General features: G+C 39.8%; 1 protein-coding gene across 1 annotated transcript in view; it reads right to left on the reverse strand.

Moving 5' to 3' along the window:
* CSMD1 (CUB and Sushi multiple domains 1) overlaps positions 1-21310 on the reverse strand; it is a 1868278-nt gene that overhangs the window by 553700 nt on the left and 1293268 nt on the right. Inside the window, exons 9-10 of the mRNA XM_006137767.5 lie at positions 17917-18041; positions 7997-8118 (exon numbers count right to left, since the gene is read on the reverse strand). Coding sequence (XP_006137829.3) covers positions 7997-8118; positions 17917-18041 — 247 coding nt within the window. The remainder of the gene's footprint in view (positions 1-7996; positions 8119-17916; positions 18042-21310) is intronic.

Genomic DNA, 21310 nt, shown 5'->3' on the forward strand with positions numbered 1-21310 from the left:
CTCCCCAGTAATAAGAACTTTTGTCAACCAGTTAGTGTTCTGAAAAATGAATAAACCATACTATAATATGATTTAGCTAACCAGAGTGGGAGTATGGGCAAAAGTCAATCTCATTCTACAAGTTACAGGCTTGGTTCAATTTTTAAAAAGTGAGTAACACTTCCATATGAGTAATCACATGGTCATCAGTGTAGCGCTTACATGTACAAGTATACATGGCCAAATATAATGGAAACTTTGTGAAAAAAGACAAAGTTTTGTTAAAGGCCAAAAATCACAGTATTCTCTGACATCTATCTTTACACTGTAGGAAGTTCATTTGTCAGAAAAAAAAACTGTAAATGGGGCACACTTTGATTTAACAGATCATTAAACCAAGAATTACTGTAGCCCTAAGAATGCTATAGTCCCTAACCAGTTAGGAAAATGTGCTAGACTAGGAATTGCTGCCAAAACTGAGACAGCACTCATCCTAAAGTCATTACCATTGAAAACTAGTGCCCCAGTGTCTAGTAATGTTAGCATGGAACAGTGAAAGCAGCAGGAATTCAAATAGTCAGTAAGCCTTAGGAAAAAACCTTCACAGCCAGAAGGAATGAACCGAATGAGAAGGGAACAGTGACTTTTTTGAACATACTAGAAATATTGTATTAGCAGTGAAAAGTGAGTTGTAGCAGATTGCTAAGATTTCTGGAGCATGTTAAAAAGAAAGAACCAGAAAAAAGTGAGAAACAGCAAGCCAAGGCAAGAACTCCAAGCCATTTCAGAAATTACCAAGAATTTAAATCACCCACCACACAACCTCGTTAAAGAATCAGAACAACATCAAGAAGTATTCACAAGCAGTAAAGCTCTAATGAATGACTCAGTGAGATAGTGATCAGCTGGCACAGTAGTGGGACCCAGGGGAAAGAAATCCATGGAAAGTGAAGAGAAACTAGTCTTCAAAATAAGCAGAGCATTAAGGGAAAATACCATTGAGCAAGAGAACAAACTTAAGTTAATACTTCCTGTTACACAGAAAAAGGACAATAAAGCTGGGGAAAGAATCTAACTGATGATCCTGTAGACAGAGCTGGCCAAAACCAAAAATTTGTATATGGGGAAATAAACATAAGCTTATTCTAGAAATATTTCATTTAGGGTACGTCTAGACTACCGCGTTTTGTCGACGGAAGTTTTGTCGACAGATACTGTCGACAAAACTTCCATTGACAAAGAGCGTCCAGACACATTGAGTTCTGTCGACAAAGCAGCTTGCTTTGTCGACAGAACTCCATAGTCTGGACGCAATGTTACAGGCAATAACACCTTCTGTCGACAGAGTTCTGTCGACAGAAGGTGTTATGCCTCGTAAAATGAGGTATACCAGCGTCGACAAAACTGCTGAGTTCTGTCGACGTTATGTTGACAGAACTCAGCGGTAGTGTAGACGCTGGTATAGTTTTGGCGACAAAAGTCCACTTTTGTCGACAAAACTAGGTAGTCTAGACACACCCTCAGTAACTACACAGGCAGAAGCCAACTCTTTACTGGGGATGATTCAGTAGCGTGGGTAGGAATTTTTTTTCTACTGCCTAGATTTTCTTACTTTGAAAAGAATAGCAAAGATAAGCAATTTGGCACTATTACTGATTCAAAATTTCAGAACTTGATGGCAAAATGTAGGCCTCTAAATCCATATTTAAGCTCTGAGGCTGCCTGAATTGAAGGTGCACTAACAACACAGAACACTATCCTAAGTCAAGGGGACCCATAGAACATCAGTACATCTGAAAACCAGGTCACTTATTTAGGTCAGGGGTGCTGGAACAATTTTTAGACTGGAGATGCTGAATGCCACTGCACCAAACTGTTAATCCTGTGTCTAATGGAAACCACTGTAAGTAAGGGCAACCTCCTCTCATCCCCCCACCACAACCATAGTTCCAGAATCTATTATTTAGATTCCTAAATATGAATTTGCAGCTTTTTTATCACTAAGTTTGAAAAAGAAAGTCATATATTCTTCCTAGAAAGATAGTAGAAGCAAGTTTACTTTTTTCTCATGTATCCTTTTGGGAGTAAGGAATGTCCTTTTCACATATGTTATTCTTCAGAAATCTATCTGCTAAGGATGGATTAAGTAGTTTTGGGATACAAATATTTGGATGATGTCCCAGCCTCATTTTTTTTTCAGACAACTTCAGAAACATATTAGCTAAGATGATTTTAGCCATCTGATGTTTGTAAGGATAATCTGTGATCAGTATACATATTTGACCTCATATCTGGTCTTCAAGTTCACAGTGCTCACAGACCTGGAGCTACTCATGTAATTCCCATATGCTTGCTTCAAGTATAAAAAGAATAAAAAAGTCCCTAAGGAGATACATGGTGAACCAAATAGACTACTTAAAAAGGTTATTTGAATGAGGAAATGAGGAATTAAAACCTTGTCTTGTCTTGTCTTTTCTGCTCTGTGTACATCAGTGTCTTTGCAAACATATGCATACCCCCAAGATACAAATGTGGTGGGAAGGGGAGAAAAACTCCAAATCTTGTTCTGGTTGGTGCCTCTCAATATTGAAGTTGTCTATAAGAATTGTTCTTTTGGATGTGTAAAATTCTTAAGGTTTTCTCATAGCTGATGAATAACCAGCCATTAGGAATTTGCCCCTCTGAATCCTCCATAATATGCTGAGGTGTTTTATGATTATGCCAAAGTACTAAGGTCTCCTGTCAGAATATTGAAAGGTTTTATGGCTAGCCCATCCACAGTCTTCTCTTGACTTTTTGCTAGAGACATACAAAGGCTATGAAAAAGTAATTGTGAGATTAAAACACAGATTGCATTGATCACCGAGTATAGCTTTATACCTTTATGCACAGTATTAACCTCTTCTTTTTAGAGGTTGTGTTTCTCTTTATTGCTCTTTAGCTTTGTGCATTCAGAAATCAGGTGAATGCACAAAGGCAATATGCATCCCACACTGTTTAATAAATGTACAGCCCGCTGAAGACTAGAGCTCTGCTGTGACTGTGAATTTTTCTTCTAACTATCAAGTAGGTTAGCTTCTTGAGTACATAATACATATGAAGAAAGTAAAATATTTATATTTATCTGACTCTTAATGTATCCAAATATGGCCCTTTGAATTGCTAATTCATGTGCTAAAATGGATTTTTTGTTTTTTGTTCACTATACACCCAATTTGTGGAAGACTGAAAGACTGTGTGAATGGAAAACTGCTTCATAAGTTTGTCCCTTGAATAGCCAGGCATCAAGGTACAGGAAGACTAAAGTCACTTTTAACTGAAGATAAAGCTACTACTGCTAGAAACTTTGAGAAAACCATTGGGGACAAAGATAGGCTGAAAGGAAGTATTTGGTATTGAAAATTATACTGGCTTATGGTAAAATGTAGCTATTTTTGAGTGTGGAAGGTATTCCTATAGGGAAATAGGCGTTCTGCAAGTCTAAGGCCAGAAACCAGCTTCCAACCTTTAGAGAGGGAATTATAGCTGCCAGAATACTCAACATGAATGTGGAAATTTTACAAATTTGTTCAGATCTAAGGGTACGTCTAAACTACATGGCTCTATCAATGGAGCCGTGTAGATTAGTATACTCGAAAAAGGGAAATGAAGCGGTGATTTAAATAATCACCATTTCATTTACATCAAAATGGCTGCTGTGCTGTGCCGATCAGCTGTTTGCCAGCACAGCACGGTAGTTTGGATGCTCCACGGTCAACAAGGTAGACCCTTGTCGATGGCTCCGGTAAACCTTATTCCACGAGGCATAACGGGGCAGTTGACAATGGCTTTCCTTGTCGACCGCGGAGCGTCCAGACTACCGTGCTGTGCCGTCAAACAGCTGATCGGCACAGCGTGGCAGCCATTTTTATATAAATGAAGCGGCGATTATTTAAATTGCCGCTTCATTGCCCTATGTCTAGAAACCTCATCTATATGGCTCCGTCAATGGAGCCATGTAGTCTAGACATACCCTAAGATTGTTTTTTGTTGGTATGAGAAAATGTCTTTTTATGTATTAGATAGCACTGGCTCAATTGCTCCTAAAGGAAGGAGAGAGTCGCACTTCTTAGTAGAATGGAACCAATGAGTAGAGTCCTGTAAATCTGCATATATCTGCTTTAAATCCACAGGTATCTGCATCTATGGGTATCCACATGTGCAGATGTAGATGCGGATATCCATGGCTCATTTTTGCAGAGACAGATGCAGATGTGGATATAAATTTTGTATCTGGAACCCTACCAATCTGCATATATCAGCAGATTATTTTTGCAGATGCAGACACAGATGCAAAACAAATTTTGTATCCACACAGGGCTCTATCAATGAGAGGGATTCCTGAAGAGAGATATACAAGGGCGATGAAAGAAAGGGATGTAATGTAAATTATGTAGTCTGAAGTTATAACCTTCATAACTCACTTATCTTTTTTATTATTCCACCAAGCCTGTTAGAAATGGGAAAGGATGTCTCCAAAAGTGGAAAGGCAAATGAGAGTTTGCATCTTGCAAATGAAAGATGAGAAAGAAAGTGAACCCTCAATCAACTTGTGAAAATTGTTTTTTTGATGACAACTGGATTGCCACCAAGGAGGATGAGCTGCTCTCTTCCTCTTCAGTCTGACTCTCTTTCTATTCTCTTTTTATTTGCTTGATTGGTTCCGTGAAATCCATGATCAGGTGAGATCTCTGGGCTGCCTGAGATCTGCTAAATCTCTTCTTGTTTGTAGTGTATATAGACCCAGAGGGTATGTCTACACTACCACCCTAGTTCAAACTAGGGTGGTTAATGTAGTCAATCGAAGTTGTAAATGAAGCCCGGGATTTAAATATCCCGGGCTTCATTTGCATCTTGCCGGGTGCCGCCATTTTTAAATCCCCGGTAGTTTGGACTCCATGCCCGCAGCTACACGCGGCATGGAGTAGGTAGTTCGAATTAGGCTTTCTAATTCGAACTACCGTTACACCTCGTTCCATGAGGAGTAATGGTAGTTCGAATTAGAAAGCCTAATTCGAACTACCTACTCCGTGCCGCATGTAGCCGCAGGCACGGAGTCCGAACTACCGGGGATTTAAAAATGGCGGCACCCGGCAAGATGCAAATGAAGCCCGGGATATTTAAATCCCGGGCTTCATTTGCAACTTCGATTGGCTACATTAACCACCCTAGTTCAAACTAGGGTGGTAGTGTAGACATACCCAGAGACTTCAGTGTGGCCCTGGAATCATTCAGTGAGTGTAAGGACACATCTAAGAAGATTTTCCAATCAAAATAGGAGATCTACAATAACATTTTGAATCTGTCTTAAGACCTTTCGGGAACTAATACACTATATAGGAAAATGAGCTCCTCTTTAGAAATAGCTCTGTGACCTCTGAACTCTTTCCCCTCTTAGGGGAGATTTTGGCCTAGGATGAAGGGGTACTAGATTTGTCTGAAGATAAATATATGAGGCGGAGTTCCTAACATGATTTGGAAGCAGGTTGAAGGGAATGTTCCATTATCAGAAAACTCAATTTTATCCCCATGTTCTTCCATGTTCTGTATTTGAGAACCAGAAGAAGCTAGACTTTCGGGAGATATGGGACTCTTCCAAGCTACAGACATACTTAGAGTGGCTCCCACTGACCCATAATAACTTCTGGACAAGAAAGGCTGTATCTGAAATTTAAGGAGCTGGAAATGTTCATTCAAGATAAATAAGTTTCCTGAAAAAAAGGGAGAGGAAGAACAATAAAAAGGAGAGGAAAAGAACAAAACCTCTCACTACTGTTTCACTAATTCAATATTAACAAATCAACAACATTAAACTAACTAAAAAACCACAACTGTATATAGGCTCCCTTTACTAAAGGAGCCTTTGACTTTTACTGGGAGGATCCTTTGTGCTACAGTCTAGCCCTCGAGACTACAAATCCTATGAGCCCTTGGGAAAAAAGGAGGGAAACTGTTGCTGTCTTCCAAGGAGTGTAGGGAGCGAGTTCAATTTAGAGAGAGGAGCCAGATTGCTGATGTTGAAGAGCTGCTGCTAGAAGCTAGAACCTGCTGGGGTTTTGATCTAGCAGGCTGATTCGGGGACTGTATGTGATTGTCCTTGAGGGAGAGGGACTCTGGCTGTGCCTGTGACTGATAAAGACCAGAATAGAAGGCACTGTGAGTAACTGTGGCTGTTTGGGAAAGTGCTGCCTACACAGAGGGCAAACGGAGTCTGGGTCCAAAGAGAGGCAGAGTGATCTGCCCAGTGGACCATAGCTGCTGGCATTTATGAGGCCTGCTCCGGTATCAGATGAATTTTGCAGTTGTTACTGCCTGGACTGACACACAGAACCTGCACAGTGCTGTCTCTGCTCCTGCTGCAGATCTTCAAGTGCGCCCATGCAAGCAAGCATCTGGAACTCTGGGGTGGGATAAATGGTGACAATGTAAATGCCAATTAGATACATTTTCTTTATTTCTGTGTACTTTAATAATTGATTTTATTCACTTTTAATCTGTTAAGCCCTGTTTCTTTAGAGTGGTTAAGTAAAGGTGTGGTAATTCTAATGTAATCAATTAGATATATATTATTTATAATTGTTATTTTGAAGTTAGATCCAGATTATTACTGGAATAAGTTTATTCCCAGGACTCCCAAGGCACACCATTTAGTGTGTACAGGGACCAGCCAGGTGGAGGCATCACAATTTTATATTCCATTAGAAGCAAGGGACTACAGCAAGGGTTTAGATAAGGGACCCCTACTATCTAACATCACCACTGGGATACTCAGGATTTCTTTTTATGTTAAAAACATCAGATGCCTAGGCATGCAGGTGAGTGTGACCTACTCCCATATAACTCAGGGAGGAAAGAGGAGGTTAAATGTGGACTATACTGAGGTATGCACAAGACAGGTGTTGTTAGATTTCTATCTCAGGCTGAGGGGATAGAGAAGAAACTGAGAAAAGCTCTCCCTCATATGCACTCTGTATACAACCTTGTTTCTCACACTTAGCATACAGATTGTGTGTGCATGTCAAAAGACACTGCTGATGGACAATCTCCAATGAAGGGCATAAGAGGTTCGTGTACATATGTGGAGTACCTGTAGGGACAGTACTTGAAGAAGAAAAACATACAATGATGGTACACAGCTATGTTTGCTTACAAACAAGCTCAGAATCAAAAAATATCTATCTTCTGGTGTGACATGTTATTGGTATCTTTTCTTTAACATACTAATATAAACAAAAATATATTGTTGCAAATAGAATTGGAATAGTTAAGATTTGTAATTCTGAAAATATATATACACATTGTTCGGTCTCCAGCTTTGCATGGTTGAACTATTTTGTATTTTACCAGAGAAAAGCTGGAGGAATTTTATTCTTTTCCTTTATTCTTTCACAGTAGGGGGTCTCTATTTGACTTACATTGTCAGGAAATTGATTTTGCAGCAACCCAAGAAAGAATGCATTGTAGTAACACAACAGCGCAGGCAGCAGAGCAGGCTGTGCTTTCTGTGTACTATAATTAATCAAAATTACACATGCAAAACTCTTAGGAAATACTAACTTTAAAACCCTCAGTCATGTGTATCAAGAAAAATAAAATAAATGAAAAACATAATAACTAGTAATAATAATAAAAAACAAAGGAAGAGAGAATAATTTTTTCCCTCATCCATTTTAAGGCTCCTGAATAACAACCATGCCCCATGGTGTATCTTGCAAAATCAGCCCCCATTTCATACACTGTTGTACCTGATTTTATATAACATGCTGAGACATTTATCTACATTTTGAAGGCTTGGACCTACAATTCAAAAGCAGCAATATGTTTTGGGGTTTGTTTTGTTTTTGAAACTCATATTTATTTTTAGGATCTAGATATTAGGAATAAGTATATTCGTAACTTACTTTGAAGCAAAGATTCCTTAATCATATGTTCCCAAAAGCTACATGTTTGGACACAATCAGACAGATAAAAGGCATACCTTTTCTGGATCTGTTGTTGTAATAACCCACACGCAGTGTGCATTGTCTTCATATTGAACTGGGTAATTAGGTGATGTAATAATTCCACTTGGTCCACGCAGATTAGAACCACAAGTTCTAGCTAGAATAATAAGCACAAAGAGTAAAGGAATTAGTTTTTGCAGTGCAAAATAATTTCAGGGATACTATTTACAAGAACTATTATCATTAACAGACTATTGTAAAATAATGACTGTGTTAATAGTCTGTAAAATAATCCTGTGCTGAAGAAGTTAGAATGGATTTGCAAAATCCTTGAAAAGACTTAACACAGCAGTGCTTTTCAGTCCATGAAGAAAAATACTTAAACTACCTCATCTTTATTCTTATTGTAAGTGAATTCCCCACATGGCAAAGGGAAGTTCCACTTCAGCAGCAGGCACAAATGCTCTTTCAAGGTGCTTCGCAGGTTTCTGAGCATAGACAGCAGAAAAGTTGGATGAAGAGACACTGCTCTTTGTCACACATTCTGCTGCTCTGTGCATGGATTTCCATGATCTCTGAGTCTCTCCCACTGGAGAAAAGTTCAGGCATACCTGTATGACTTTGGCCAAATCTATTTTGGTTAAATGTTTAAAAGCTCCTTAGCAACAGAGAATATATCTACACTGTAATTAAAAACCCACAGTTGGCCCATGCCAGTTTATTTGGGTTTGCAGAGTATGCATTTGGGATTAGACATCCCGGACTCTATAAATCTACCCCTTCACTCACTTTCCGTGAGACTTAAGGACTACTGTGCCCATGTGTAGGAGGATACCGTTTGTGTTTCCCCCATGCAGCTGTCCAGTTCTAATAGGAGGCATACAGGAAAGGCTTGGGTCAAATTCCATTTTCTTCCTGATCCTTTTGAACTTGACTTGCAATCTAAGGGTAGGTCTAGACTACATCCCTCTGTCAGCAGAGGGATGCAGATTAGGCAGGTCGACATTTCTTTGTCAACAGATCCTCCTCTAGACTGGCCAACAAAGTGCTGAGTCAGCAAAACACGGTGAACATTTTTATGCAAATTAGGCATGGCTATTTAAATCCTTGCCTCATTTGCAATGTCAACCTGCCTAATCTGCATCCCTCTGCCGACAGAGGGATGCAGTTTAGACATACTCTGTGCTAGTAGTGTCTGAACTCACAAGAGGAAGGAAGGATTAAAACTAAGACAACACCCAAAGACAACTTTGGAAAGCAATGTTAATACAAAATACCATGGCATCCGAGTGGAATTTATGTTTTACTAAATAGACTGGCAGAGGCAGTAAAATCTGAGACTTTTTGCTATTAATAAGAGTTAGGGTAGGGCATACTTTCTGTCAGAATTCAACTTTGTAACTTGCTGTCCCTCTTTGTCAGCCACAGCCATTTTTAGAAAATGGGGTGGGTTGCAGACTGTGCTGGATTGTGTTTGTTTTTATTATCCACACTGCTAGTGGATGTTTAAAGAGCAAACTGCAATGAACAGTCCGTTAGAGTGTATATTGTATTGTACAGTTTAATGTATGAGAATTTCGGCACTCTAAGGTTGCTAGATGGCCAGTTTTCAACCAAGCAACCAGTCAAAAAGGGATTCTTCCCAGTGCTCCCCACCCTGGACAAAATGAGGGAGTGAGAAAGAATGGGATAGGGCAAGCAACAGAAGGAGAGAGGATAGAGTGAGTAGATGGGACCTTGGAGAAGGATCGGGCAAGGATGTTCAACTTGTTCGGTCAGAAAGCTAGCAATCCTACAAAGTATGTAAATAGTAGTGGCCTCTAAACAGTGGTGGAGTCAGATTTTGCAATCAGGTCACTATGGGTGCATCTACATTGTAACGTAAACCTTGGAATAAGATATGCAAATTGCATAGCTCAAATTGTGTCTACACAGCACCAAATTTTGAAATAAAGTGCTATTAAAAAACCCTTACTCCTTCTAGAATGAGGTTTATAGGAACATCGGAATAGTGAGCCCAACGTAATGGGCTTGCTGTAAAGACTCAGGATAGCAATTTTGAGATATTCCCATATTCCAAAATAGCATTGCAGTGTAGATGTAGCCTAATAGTGTCATCCTCAATTACACTGATTGATTTGCTAATTTCACTCATTATCATGTTTGTGTATTAGGATAGCAAACCAATACGGTATTACCGCAACTATTCAATGGATACACTTTTCTTCACCATAACAACGGGGCACAGGCCACTTGCAGCAGCACTTCCAGCCTAGCACCAGAATCCTAATACCAGGCTAGCAGTCTCACTCTCCAGCTTCATCCCTTCAATCTTTTGGGTGCAAAGGCACTTCATGTCCATGAGCAGTGGTGAATATGTTAACAGGAGAAGTACTCACATTAACATAGTGCTGTATACACACTGGGAATAGGTTCATATAGCTATGTAGTTTAGAGGTGTGGTTTTTTTTCACATCCCTGAGCAACATAAATAGTTATACTGATGTAAGATAAGTATGTAGATCTGGCCTAAAACAATAATTTTTTTTAGGGGCTGGCTACAATTGGATTCTCAAAATGGTGTGTAGTGTTTTAGCCATTCAAATCACATTAATCTCTCATTTTGGGAGTATTGCTAGATTATTGTCCCTTTTAATGGAATTATACTTTTTTCTTTTAACAAAAAAAAAAAGGAAAATAGAGGACTCATTTAACATCTTTGAGGGAGGAAGTAAATTGCACCCTAAGAAAATCTATAGATGACACTAATTGGAAGGACTTACAAATATCAGCAATGGCAGGAAAATGATAAAAAAAGATCAAATTAGATTTTAAAATATGGAAAAATGTTAATGAAGTCAAATCTACAAAATATAATCTGAAACATGTATTCTTAATGAGGAAACCAGGGAAGCACTATTTAAGTAACATGTTTGATCGTGAACAGCAAATTGCATATCACTTTGAAATGAAATATGGCTGCATCATTTTTGGGCAGCAGACAGTGATCACAGATGTGAATGATAATATCCTTTCTCCATGGAGCACTAGTTTGATTGTGAATAGACTATATGTTCACTTTTGAGTACCTCAGTACCTGAAAGACATTGGAAAACTGAAGTAAATTAAAAAAGAGCAACAAGAATGACTAATGAATAGTAGGAACATGTTACACCTGAAGCATTTGAACACCAAGAAGGGAGAGAAATTACTTATATTTTGATGTTGTTACATTGGTGAGTGATTGTGCACAAGCTGCACCAACTCAGTAGTGGTCCAGGAAAGCACTGTGATTCAAACACCAAACTCGAGACAAAATTCCTTAATTACTTTCTCTTTGCTTCAGTTCAATATCACCAGATTGAATAGACATAAACAACTGTGGTGGTCAGCGAGATGTGGTGAGGGAGTGGAGTACAATAAAGGCTTGGCAATTCTCTTAGCTTACTTTCTACATATGTTCCCCTTTGTAGGGAATACACATGCATGCATAATCCAGTTACTCCTGGATCCAAAACCTGGGAGCCCATGTGACATTTTTAGAAACACTAAAACATGTTCTATTCCTTCAATATTCAACTACTTAAGTGAGCATTTATATTTGCCAACCACTGTACTGCAAATAAAGAGGATGAAGATGGAACTTATCTTCCTCAGTAGTGTACTTATCATAGTTATCTTCATATACTACTCTAACACACTGATGATAGATGTGACCCCTAGTACTACAATTATGAGCTAAAATGATGTTACTACTACATAGTAAGCTGTTTTCTTAATGCAAAAAAACAGCAAATTTTGCAACCTTTCATCTTAAATAACTTTCAATCCCATTATATGCATAATATGCAATCACATATCTTGAAACAATTTATTCTAAGAACCTTAACAGATGTTTCCATACCCCATAATGAACTATGCACAATCTGAAAGAACATCATTTGTAAATTATAACAGGTTATGACAACCATTCAAGCAACTGCAAACCAAAGACAAAAAAGCTACTATATCTAGTATAGTTAATGTAAGTGTGGGCCAACTTCACTAAAACTGACATACAAATGAAAGAACCCACAGCACTGCTACAGCAAAGGATCAGTTTTCTCTTTGCCATTTATAGCATTTTAAATAAAGAAATTAAAATTAATTAAAATGAAAGTGTTTTAATTATATATGAGGTAGAATATCAAAGCTGCAAAAAAACATGCTCATCCCCAATATTTATGAAAACCTTTCAGAAATTTAATCTACAAAAACAGTCAACCTGGATTCATGTTTAGTTTTGGCAAGATGAAAGGCATCTAAGACTCTCTGGGGAAATGACCTTAGCCTATATTATTTGTCTCTGAAGTCCTAAATATATCCATGGAATGGTTTAAATCAGTGGACTCCAACCTTTTTAAGCACAAGATCACTATTTGATCCAGGATCTAACTCAAACCCAAATACCCTTCCCGCACCTGCTTCTTCACCTCTTCTCTGAGGATCCACCCTACTCACTCTCTCCTTCCTTTCTTCCTTCCTCATTCTCTTTTACTGTCGCCAGTCTGAGACAGGGATTGGGGTACAAGGGTGTGCATGCTCTGGTTTTGAGCCAAGAGGGGATGGATAGAGGGAGAGGCTCTGGACTGAGCTTGGGGTAAGAGGTTTGGGTGAGGAAGGTGTTCAGAGGTCAGTCTCTATAAATGAGTTGAAGTGCAGGGGGCTCAGGGCTGAGGCAGGGGTACAGGAGGGGTTTTAGGACTGGGTCAATGGTTTAGATGTGGACTCTGGCCAGGCATCGCTTACCTCAGATAGGGTATGTCTACACTGCATCCCTAGTTCGAACTAGGGATGCAAATGGAGACAACCGAAGTAGTTAATGAAGCGGGGATTTAAATATCCCGCGCTCCATTAACATGATCTAGCCGGCGCGCTAGTTCGAATCACAGCTGATTCGAACCAGGAAGGGCGCCCCGACGCATTAATTCGGACTAAAGTCCTTAGTCCGAACTAATGTTACTCCTCAAAAAATGAGGAGTAACATTAGTTCAGACTAAGGACTTTAGTCCGAACTAACGCGTCGCGGCGCGCACTTCCTGGTTCGAATCAGCTGTGATTTGAACTAGCGCGCCGGCGAGATCATGTTAATGGAGCGCGGGATATTTAAATCCCCGCTTCATTAACTACTTCGGTTGTCTCCATTTGCATCCCTAGTTCGAACTAGGGATGCAGTGTAGATGTACCCATATCTCCCGGGCAGTGACGCGGAGGTGCAAAGGCAGGCTCACCCCTGCCCTTGATCTGCACCACTCCCAAGAGCAGCCATCTGTCCATCAGTGGCTCTTGGGGTGGTGGAGGCACTACATATTGCCCCCTGCCCACAGACATTGCCCCCGTAGGTCCCATTGGCTATGGCTCCCCATTCCTGTACATTAGGAGCTGTGTGGCAGTGCCTGCAGGCACGTATAGTGTGTGGAGACTATAATTCCTCTGCACTGCCTACCCTAGGCTATGTCTAGACTGCATCCCTCTGTTGACAGAGGGATGCAAATCAAGCACATCAAAATTACCAATGAAGCAGGGATTTAAATATCCCGTGCCTCATTAGCATAAGCATGTCCGCCATTTTTTTTGAAATGGAGGTTTTTTTTAAAAAAAACGGCAGTCTAGATGTGGATCTGTAGAAAATAAAGCCTTTTGCAGCAGACCCTGTATTCCTCAAAAAAATGAGGTTTACCGGATCTGTAGAAAAAGGCTTTATTTTTGACAGATCCGCATCTAGACTGCCATTTTTTTCCAAAAAAACCCTCCATTTTGAAAAAAAGCAACAGCCATGTTTATGCTAAGGAGATGCAGGATATTTAAATCTCTGCTTCGTTAGAAGTTTCAATGTGCTTAATCTACATCTCTCTGTCAACAGAGAGGTGTAGTCTAGACATACCCCTAGAGTCCACAGCAATACTCTGTCCACATCCAGGAGCACTACAGGACCAGGGCAGGAGGGAGTCTGCCTTAACCCAGAATATACAACCCCCTGCATCCTAATCCCCTGCCCCAGACTAGTGAAAGTGAATGAGGAGGGGGGAGGGAGGGAAGACAGAGTGAATTTGGTTGCAGGAGCCTCCAGGAGATGGAGCCTGATTCCAGGAGACTTCTTGCAAGAATTCCCTCTAATATTTTTCATGTGTGGTGTTTATTTTATTCTGGATTTTGTTATTAAGATTATGTGTGAAAGTGCACCACCAGCAGAAACCAAAAACCAAATATAATATGTGTTTTAAAAATACCATAGGAATAATTACTCCAGCCAAAACAGGTTGGTCATTTTAGAACTCACTCAAAGAATTAAATTTAAGTATAAGAGAGAAATAAAATTCTGAAATAAACAGAATAATCAAAATCCTAAAATAACACACTTTGAAAAAAGAAAAAAACCTCAGAAGTTGGTGTTGGGTTGGGATGTGAGTGTGAAAGACAGTGCGTATATGTGTGTGCACATGTGTGAGAGACATGTAGGGCATATCTAGCTTTGATATTTCAAATAATTTTGTCATATAATGTTAAATTTTGTCTCATTTTCCATTTCAATTTTTTCAGTCAATAACTATAATTTTCTAAAACTAATGTACTTGCAATTTAATAATTCTGAATTTTAAATATTCTCTCAGTTCTTTTATGGTGGATTATTTCAATGAATTCCCATGTCACCTAATTATGTTAATAACTGTGTAATTAGGATCTTAAGCAAATTAAGTATAAGTGAACGGAATCAAATTGATAGCTTTGAGAATGAGACCTGATACTTTTCAGTTGCATTAATTCCTTATCATTTTATACTTTTAAAGTTAGTATTACATTCAAGCAAGCAAGGAAGCATTTTAACTGCTGTTTAAAGTTTTAACATTCATAATCTACATAACGTGGTAAATCCATGAGTATCCTCAGATTTTCATAGCCATATGTGATTACTTGCAAATGCACTAGCTGCAGAAAGAAGAATTAGGGCACTCAACTCCTGTAAGTCATTGGTAACTGAGGCACAGAGATGGTTTATAATATGGGGATAAAAATACTAACCTAACAGGACTGTTATGAGGATAAATACAATAAATATTACCATAATGGAGGCCATGTAAATACCTTAGGGTACGTCTACACTACAGCGCTAGTTCGAACTAACTTAGTTCGAATTAGTTAATTCGAACTAAGCTAGTTCGAACTAACGCATCTAGAACTAAAAACTAGTTCGAACTAGCGTTTTGCTAGTTCGAACTAGCAAGTCCACATTGAGTGGACTCTGAACAGGGCTTAAGGATGGCCGGAAGCAGTGCCGGCAGGGCATAAAAGGAGGACTTAGAGCATGGAGATGCTGTCTCAGGCTAGCCGAGGGCTGCGCTTAAAGGGCCCCGACCCCCACCCCGGACACACAGTTCTAAGGGGTGCCCCGCTTGAAAAGAAGTTCTGGCTTGGAGTGCCCTGAGTGCCCACACTGGGCACATCACACCACTCGGCCATCAGCCCGGCTGCACTTGCCGCAGGCTGCCATCTGGGGAGAGGGAGTAATTGGGGGGCTGCAGGAGAGCTTCCACCCCCAGAAGCCCGCAGAGCCAGCCCAGTCCTCCCCATCGGGGGCTCGTACCCCATTCCTCCCTCACCTCCTTCCACTTACCCTTCCTTAGCCCCCCTTCTTATTGATGTACAAAATAAAGATAACGTTTCTTCCAACATTGACTCTGTCTTAATTGAAAAAAAACTGGGGGAGACTGGGAAAAGGAGGTGGGAGAGGGGAAGAGAAAGGCTGGGAGAGGGGAGGGCAACTAACATGATCAGGGGTTGGGAACAGGTCCCAGATGAAGAAAGGCTACAGAGACTGGGACTGTTCAGCTTAGAAAAGAGGAGACGGAGGGGGGACAGGATAGAGGTCTCTAAAAGCAGGGGTTGGGTGGAGAGGGTGCATTCAGAAAAGTTCTTCCTGAGTTTCCATAAAGAAGGACTAGAGGACACCAAAGGAAAGGAATGGGTAGCAGGCTTCAAACTAGTAAGAGAAAGTTGTTCTTCTTCACAAAGCAAATAGTTAACCTGTGGAACTCCTTGCTGCAGGAGGCTGTGAAGGCTAGAACTAGAACAGAGTTGAAAGGGAAGTGAGATAAAGTGATGGAGGTTGGGTCCATGGAGTCCTATTAGCCAGAGGGTAGGAGTGGTGTCCCTGCCCAAAGTTTGTGGAAGGCTGGAGAGGGATGGCACGAGACAAATAGCTTGGTCATTGTCTTCGGTCCATCCCCTCCAGGGTCCCTAGGGTTGGCCGCTGTTGGCAGACAGGCTACTGGGCTAGATGGACCTTTGGTCTGACCCAGTACGGCCATTGTAAGCTCAGGGCTCAGTGTCGGGGGTCTCAGTGGACCCCCTTGATTTTCATGCACACCTGGTCCTGGGTGGCCAGGCTGGCAGCTCTCCTGCCCTAGATGGCCACTTTCCTGTGCCTAGTGCGGAGATCGTGGAGGAGGTCCACGATGTCCGCACTAGCCCAGGAAGGTGCCCGCCTCTTGCGGTCCAGGGCAAGCTCCCGGGAGCCGCCAGCCTGGTCCCGGGAAGAGGGGGTGGGCTGGGGGGCATCGGGTGGGTGGCTCTGTGCCGTGCCAGGTGCAGGGTCTGCTAGCTGGGTGCTGGCAGGCTTGCACCTGGCACGGGCACCGTAGCCAGCCCGTGCCCCTTTAAGGGGTCCGGGGCCGGGAGGGGGGCATAGAGTTTCCCTGGTGTTGGCCAGAGTGGCCACCAGGGAAACCTGGGGAGGGCTAGCCTCCCACTAGTTCGAACTAAAGGGCTACACAGCCCTTAGTTCGAACTAGCTAGTTCGAACTAGGCGTTAGTCCTCGTAAAATGAGGTTTACCTAGTTCGAACTAAGCGCTCCGCTAGTTCGATTCAAATTCGAACTAGCGGAGCGCTAGTGTAGCACCTATTAAAGTTAGTTCGAACTAACGTCCGTTAGTTCGAACTAACTTTGTAGTGTAGACATACCCTTAGATAGAAAGTAATGCTATTCAAGTTGTACAACATTTGTATTTGTACACTTAGGGCCTGATTTTAAACAGTTAAATGCTTAAACATATTACTTGTGAGTAATACTGGTTGGGGACTTTTAAAAAAATGCTGCTGTGTCAAAATTTGAAGTTTTTTTTGGAAGAATGTATCAGTTTTGGTGGTGAGGGAGATGAAGAAGATTATTGTTATTGGTCAGGAAAGATTTCTCAAGTTCAGAATGGAATTTCTGGTCAAAAAAACAGAAAGAGATTCCAGATTAGCCAAGAGTTAATTAGTGAGGGAATTCTCCTGCAACGTAGACCATAACTTCAAATTCTTGCTCTGTCATTCTCCTCATCCTAGGTGTGTGTCCTAGCCAGCAAGCTACATGCTCTAAGATATGTCTTTCTCAATCTCTTCTATTGGAGTTGTTCCATTTTGTATGGATCAGTGTCCAGTAGCACATGATTTTGAACCCAGCTCTCTCATGTAGACTGTGAATGCCCTAACAACTGGACTACTTAATCAACCTGCTTCCTTTTCTGATTTGTCCATGAATAACTATGAAAAGTCTCAATTTCATCCTGATTCAGAACAAAAAGATTTCCAATACAAGGTAATAAACATTTGCTGTTTTAAACTGGTTGATTTGAGATTTTTCTTAAGTCTACATGGTTCATAATATTTAACCATGTTATTTTAGTATATGTAGAATACAAAATAAATGTATCTGCAAAGCATTATCCATTGAAGGAAAACTGCTTTCCAATTCTGAATACTGTTGCAAAAAGAAACCTTCCATCTGATTATCTGATTTGCTGTTTTATTTATATATATAACCCCTCCCCTATCTATTATTTGTTTTTCCTATCAAACAATGTTCAATTACATTTCCAGATAGAATTATGCTATACCTTGTAAGCGCCAGGAAGTATTCCAAAGAACAGTACTTACCACGACAAATAGGTCTGTGGTCACTCCACGCAGCTAATGTATCTGTCACTCTCTGGCAAGTGATACTCTTGGAACCCTGGAGCACATAATTATCCTCACAGGAGAACTGTACACTTGCACCCACCCTAGAGACAAAGGAAAGAGAAGTAGAAATATTTAAATATATTACAGAAACCATGAGGGATCCTTCATCATAAATAACCACTTCACCACAAATTCAAGATGTATATAAGAATTTAAGGAAACGTTCACATTTTCAGATAAGAAAGAACTTATGAGTAAGCTCTAAGGGAATGTCTACACTACCCCGCTAGTTCGAACTAGCGGGGGTAATGTAGTCATCCGCAGTTGCAAATGAAGCCCGGGATTTGAATTTCCCGGGCTTCATTTGCCTGAAGCCGGCCGGCGCCATTTTTAAATGCCGGCTAGTTCGAACCCCATGCCGCGTGGCTACACGCGGCACGGAGTAGCTAGTTCGGATTAGGCTTCCTAATCTGAACTAGCTAATCCGTGCCGCGTGTAGCCGCGCAGCACAGGGTTCGAACTAGCTGGCATTTAAAAATGGCGCCGTCTGGCTTCATGCAAATGAAGCCCGGGAAATTCAAATCCAGGGCTTCATTTGCAACTGCGGATGACTACATTACCCCCGCTAGTTCGAACTAGCGGGGTAGTGTAGACATACCCTAATAGAGTAAGAATGCTGAAGATGATCCAGACAACATTAAAAGTGAAAAAATGTAAAACTCGTTATGCTAAACGAATCCTCTTCTGCAACTTACTTCAAAGGGTTAAATAAGGGATAAATTTGGTTTCAAATGTACAGAACAATTATCACTGTTATTGAAAGAAAATCTTACTCCTCCACTTTCTACACACCTTTTACCTGACAAAGTCATGTATTCTACCTCAACCTCTGAGAACACATTTAAATTATATACACTCATTGTTATTAGGAGCATTCAAAAATCAATATGATAAATAGGTCATAAAATAGGGATGGTTGATCTGAAGAGACTGAGAAATGTTGCTTTAGTTGGCATTTGAGTGTGCTAAGCTCATAGTGTAGCAAATGAGTCAAATTATCCACACACTGCAGTTTTCTTCACAATATCAATGAAATTATTGCATATAAATTAGCTGTAGACAAGAGTAGTGATTGACTAAATAATTTTACTGTCACAGTGGTATAAAACACTTAACATAGCATAGATACATGCCCTATTACAGTTGTACAGTGTGTGAATATAATTCATAAAGTTAAAATGGCAAGTTTCATGAAGAGGGAAAATAAGAACATTTTTTTCTCTCATTCACCACCCCCTTTGACATTTCAATTTGGCTATGAATCAAAATTTTAAGTTACACAAAAAAAGATTCATGAAAAAGAGAAACAATATTCTAAAAATGAACAAGATTTATTTTGAAAATTTCCCACCAAAAACTAAAATCAAAAGAATATTTTTAAAATGTTCATAAATTAATCATGTAGGGAGGGGTTGCAATTGCTTTTGAAGATAAGATTAAAATTCAAACTGATCTGGATAAACTGTAGAAATGGTCTCAGGTAAATAGGATGAAATTCAACAAGGACAAATGCAAAGTATTCCATTGAGGAAGGAACAATGAGGTGCATACTTACAAAATGGTAAATGACTTCCTAGAGAGGAGTATGTGGGAAAGGATGTAGGGATCCTAGTGGACGACAATCTAAATATGAGTCAATGGGGTAACATTGTTGTAAAAAAAGCAAACATTCTGGGGATGCATTAACAGGAGTATTGTAAGACACATGAAGTAATTCTGCCCTACTCTCCGGTGATTAGGCCTCAATTAGAGTATTGTGTCCAGTTTTGGATGCTAAATTTCAGGAACGATGTGAACAAATTGAGTTCCATATTTCAGGAAAGATGTGGAGAAAGTCCAGAGAAGAGCAACAAAAATGATGAAAGGTCTAGAAAATATGACCTGTGAGGGAATATTGAAAAGCTTGGCTCTGTCAGTCTTGAAAAGAGATGATTGAGTGAGCACATGATAGCAGTTTTCAAATACATAAAAGGTTGTTACAAAAGGAGGGCGGAAAATTGTTGTTTTTAACATTTGAGGCAAGGTCAAGAAGCAATGAGCTTAAACTGCAGCAAGGGAGGATTAGAATGAACATTATGAAAAACTTCCTGTCAGAGTGGTTAAGCACTGGAATTAATTGCCTAGGATATTGTGGAATCTGCATCATGGGATATTTTAAAGAACAGATTAGAGAAACACCTGTCAGGTATGGTATATAATTCTTGATCTTGCCATCACTAAACTAGATGACTTCTCAAGAAAACTTTCAGTTCTACATTTCTTTTATTATGCCCTCTGCCCCATATTCCATAAAGCCCCATGTTAATTAAGGAACATTTTTTTTTAACTAAAAGCATGTCAGATTTTATTTTATTTTATTTTATTAATTAGGCAAGTTAGAATTTCCTACAAAAATAAAATAAAAATTGGTATTAACTCAATACTGAATTGATTTTCTTCTAATTAAATAAAATATTAAAACCAGAGGAAAATATGGCACAATTGTAAGTCTGTGCATTAATTTAGATGGCATTTCCTCATAACATTTGAGTTCATATAGAGATTCTTCCTCTCATTAAACTTAAGTAAGGTGTTAAAAGTGGGGGGGGGGGGGGAAGAAAGGGGGGCGGGAACAGTGGGAATAAAGAAAGAAAGAACTAACAGGTTAAAATCATAAAGCACATAAGAAGCGTAATATTAGAATGTCATTATTATGTTCAAAATTATGAAACTCTTGTCAAAGGACTTGTCACCACTGAATCAGCAGTGTTTAGATTGACTTGAAAATGAACCCTCTCCCTTTCAATCAATCTAAATCACTAAGTGTCTTTCTGCAGACTTTAGAAACTGTTGAATAATGTGTCTTTTCACATGTTGGAGCTCAGCATAATATTCACAGTCATTATTCTGCTGACAAGTGGAATAGCGGTTTCTGGAGTCTTTACTTGAAACTACAAAAATGTATTGCCTTTCTCTTGCTCACCACAAAGTATTTTTTTTCTACAATCAATGGAAGCAAATGACAGTATTATTTTTCCTTAGAGAAAAGCAGAATGTGTCATTACACAGAGAAAAAATTCAATTGAATTTTTTATTTTTGTATATTCAGCAACTCCTTTATGTAACCACTAAAATGGAGTCCTGGTATACGAAATAGTAATGGTTTCATGCTGTTTGAAGGTGAGGAGTACACATTTAGGAGGCAAGAAATAATCTTGGTCCCCATAATATCCTATTGACTACAGTTGGTGAGGCTTTAAAACATTCAGAAAAACAGGACTTTGCGTAAATAACAAATAAGTGAATGCACTGATATATGGTTGTTTTTTTT

Source organism: Pelodiscus sinensis, chromosome 3 (genome assembly GCF_052426305.1).
Source record: "Pelodiscus sinensis isolate ZL-2025 chromosome 3, ASM5242630v1, whole genome shotgun sequence".
NCBI classification, from domain to species: domain Eukaryota; kingdom Metazoa; phylum Chordata; order Testudines; family Trionychidae; genus Pelodiscus; species Pelodiscus sinensis.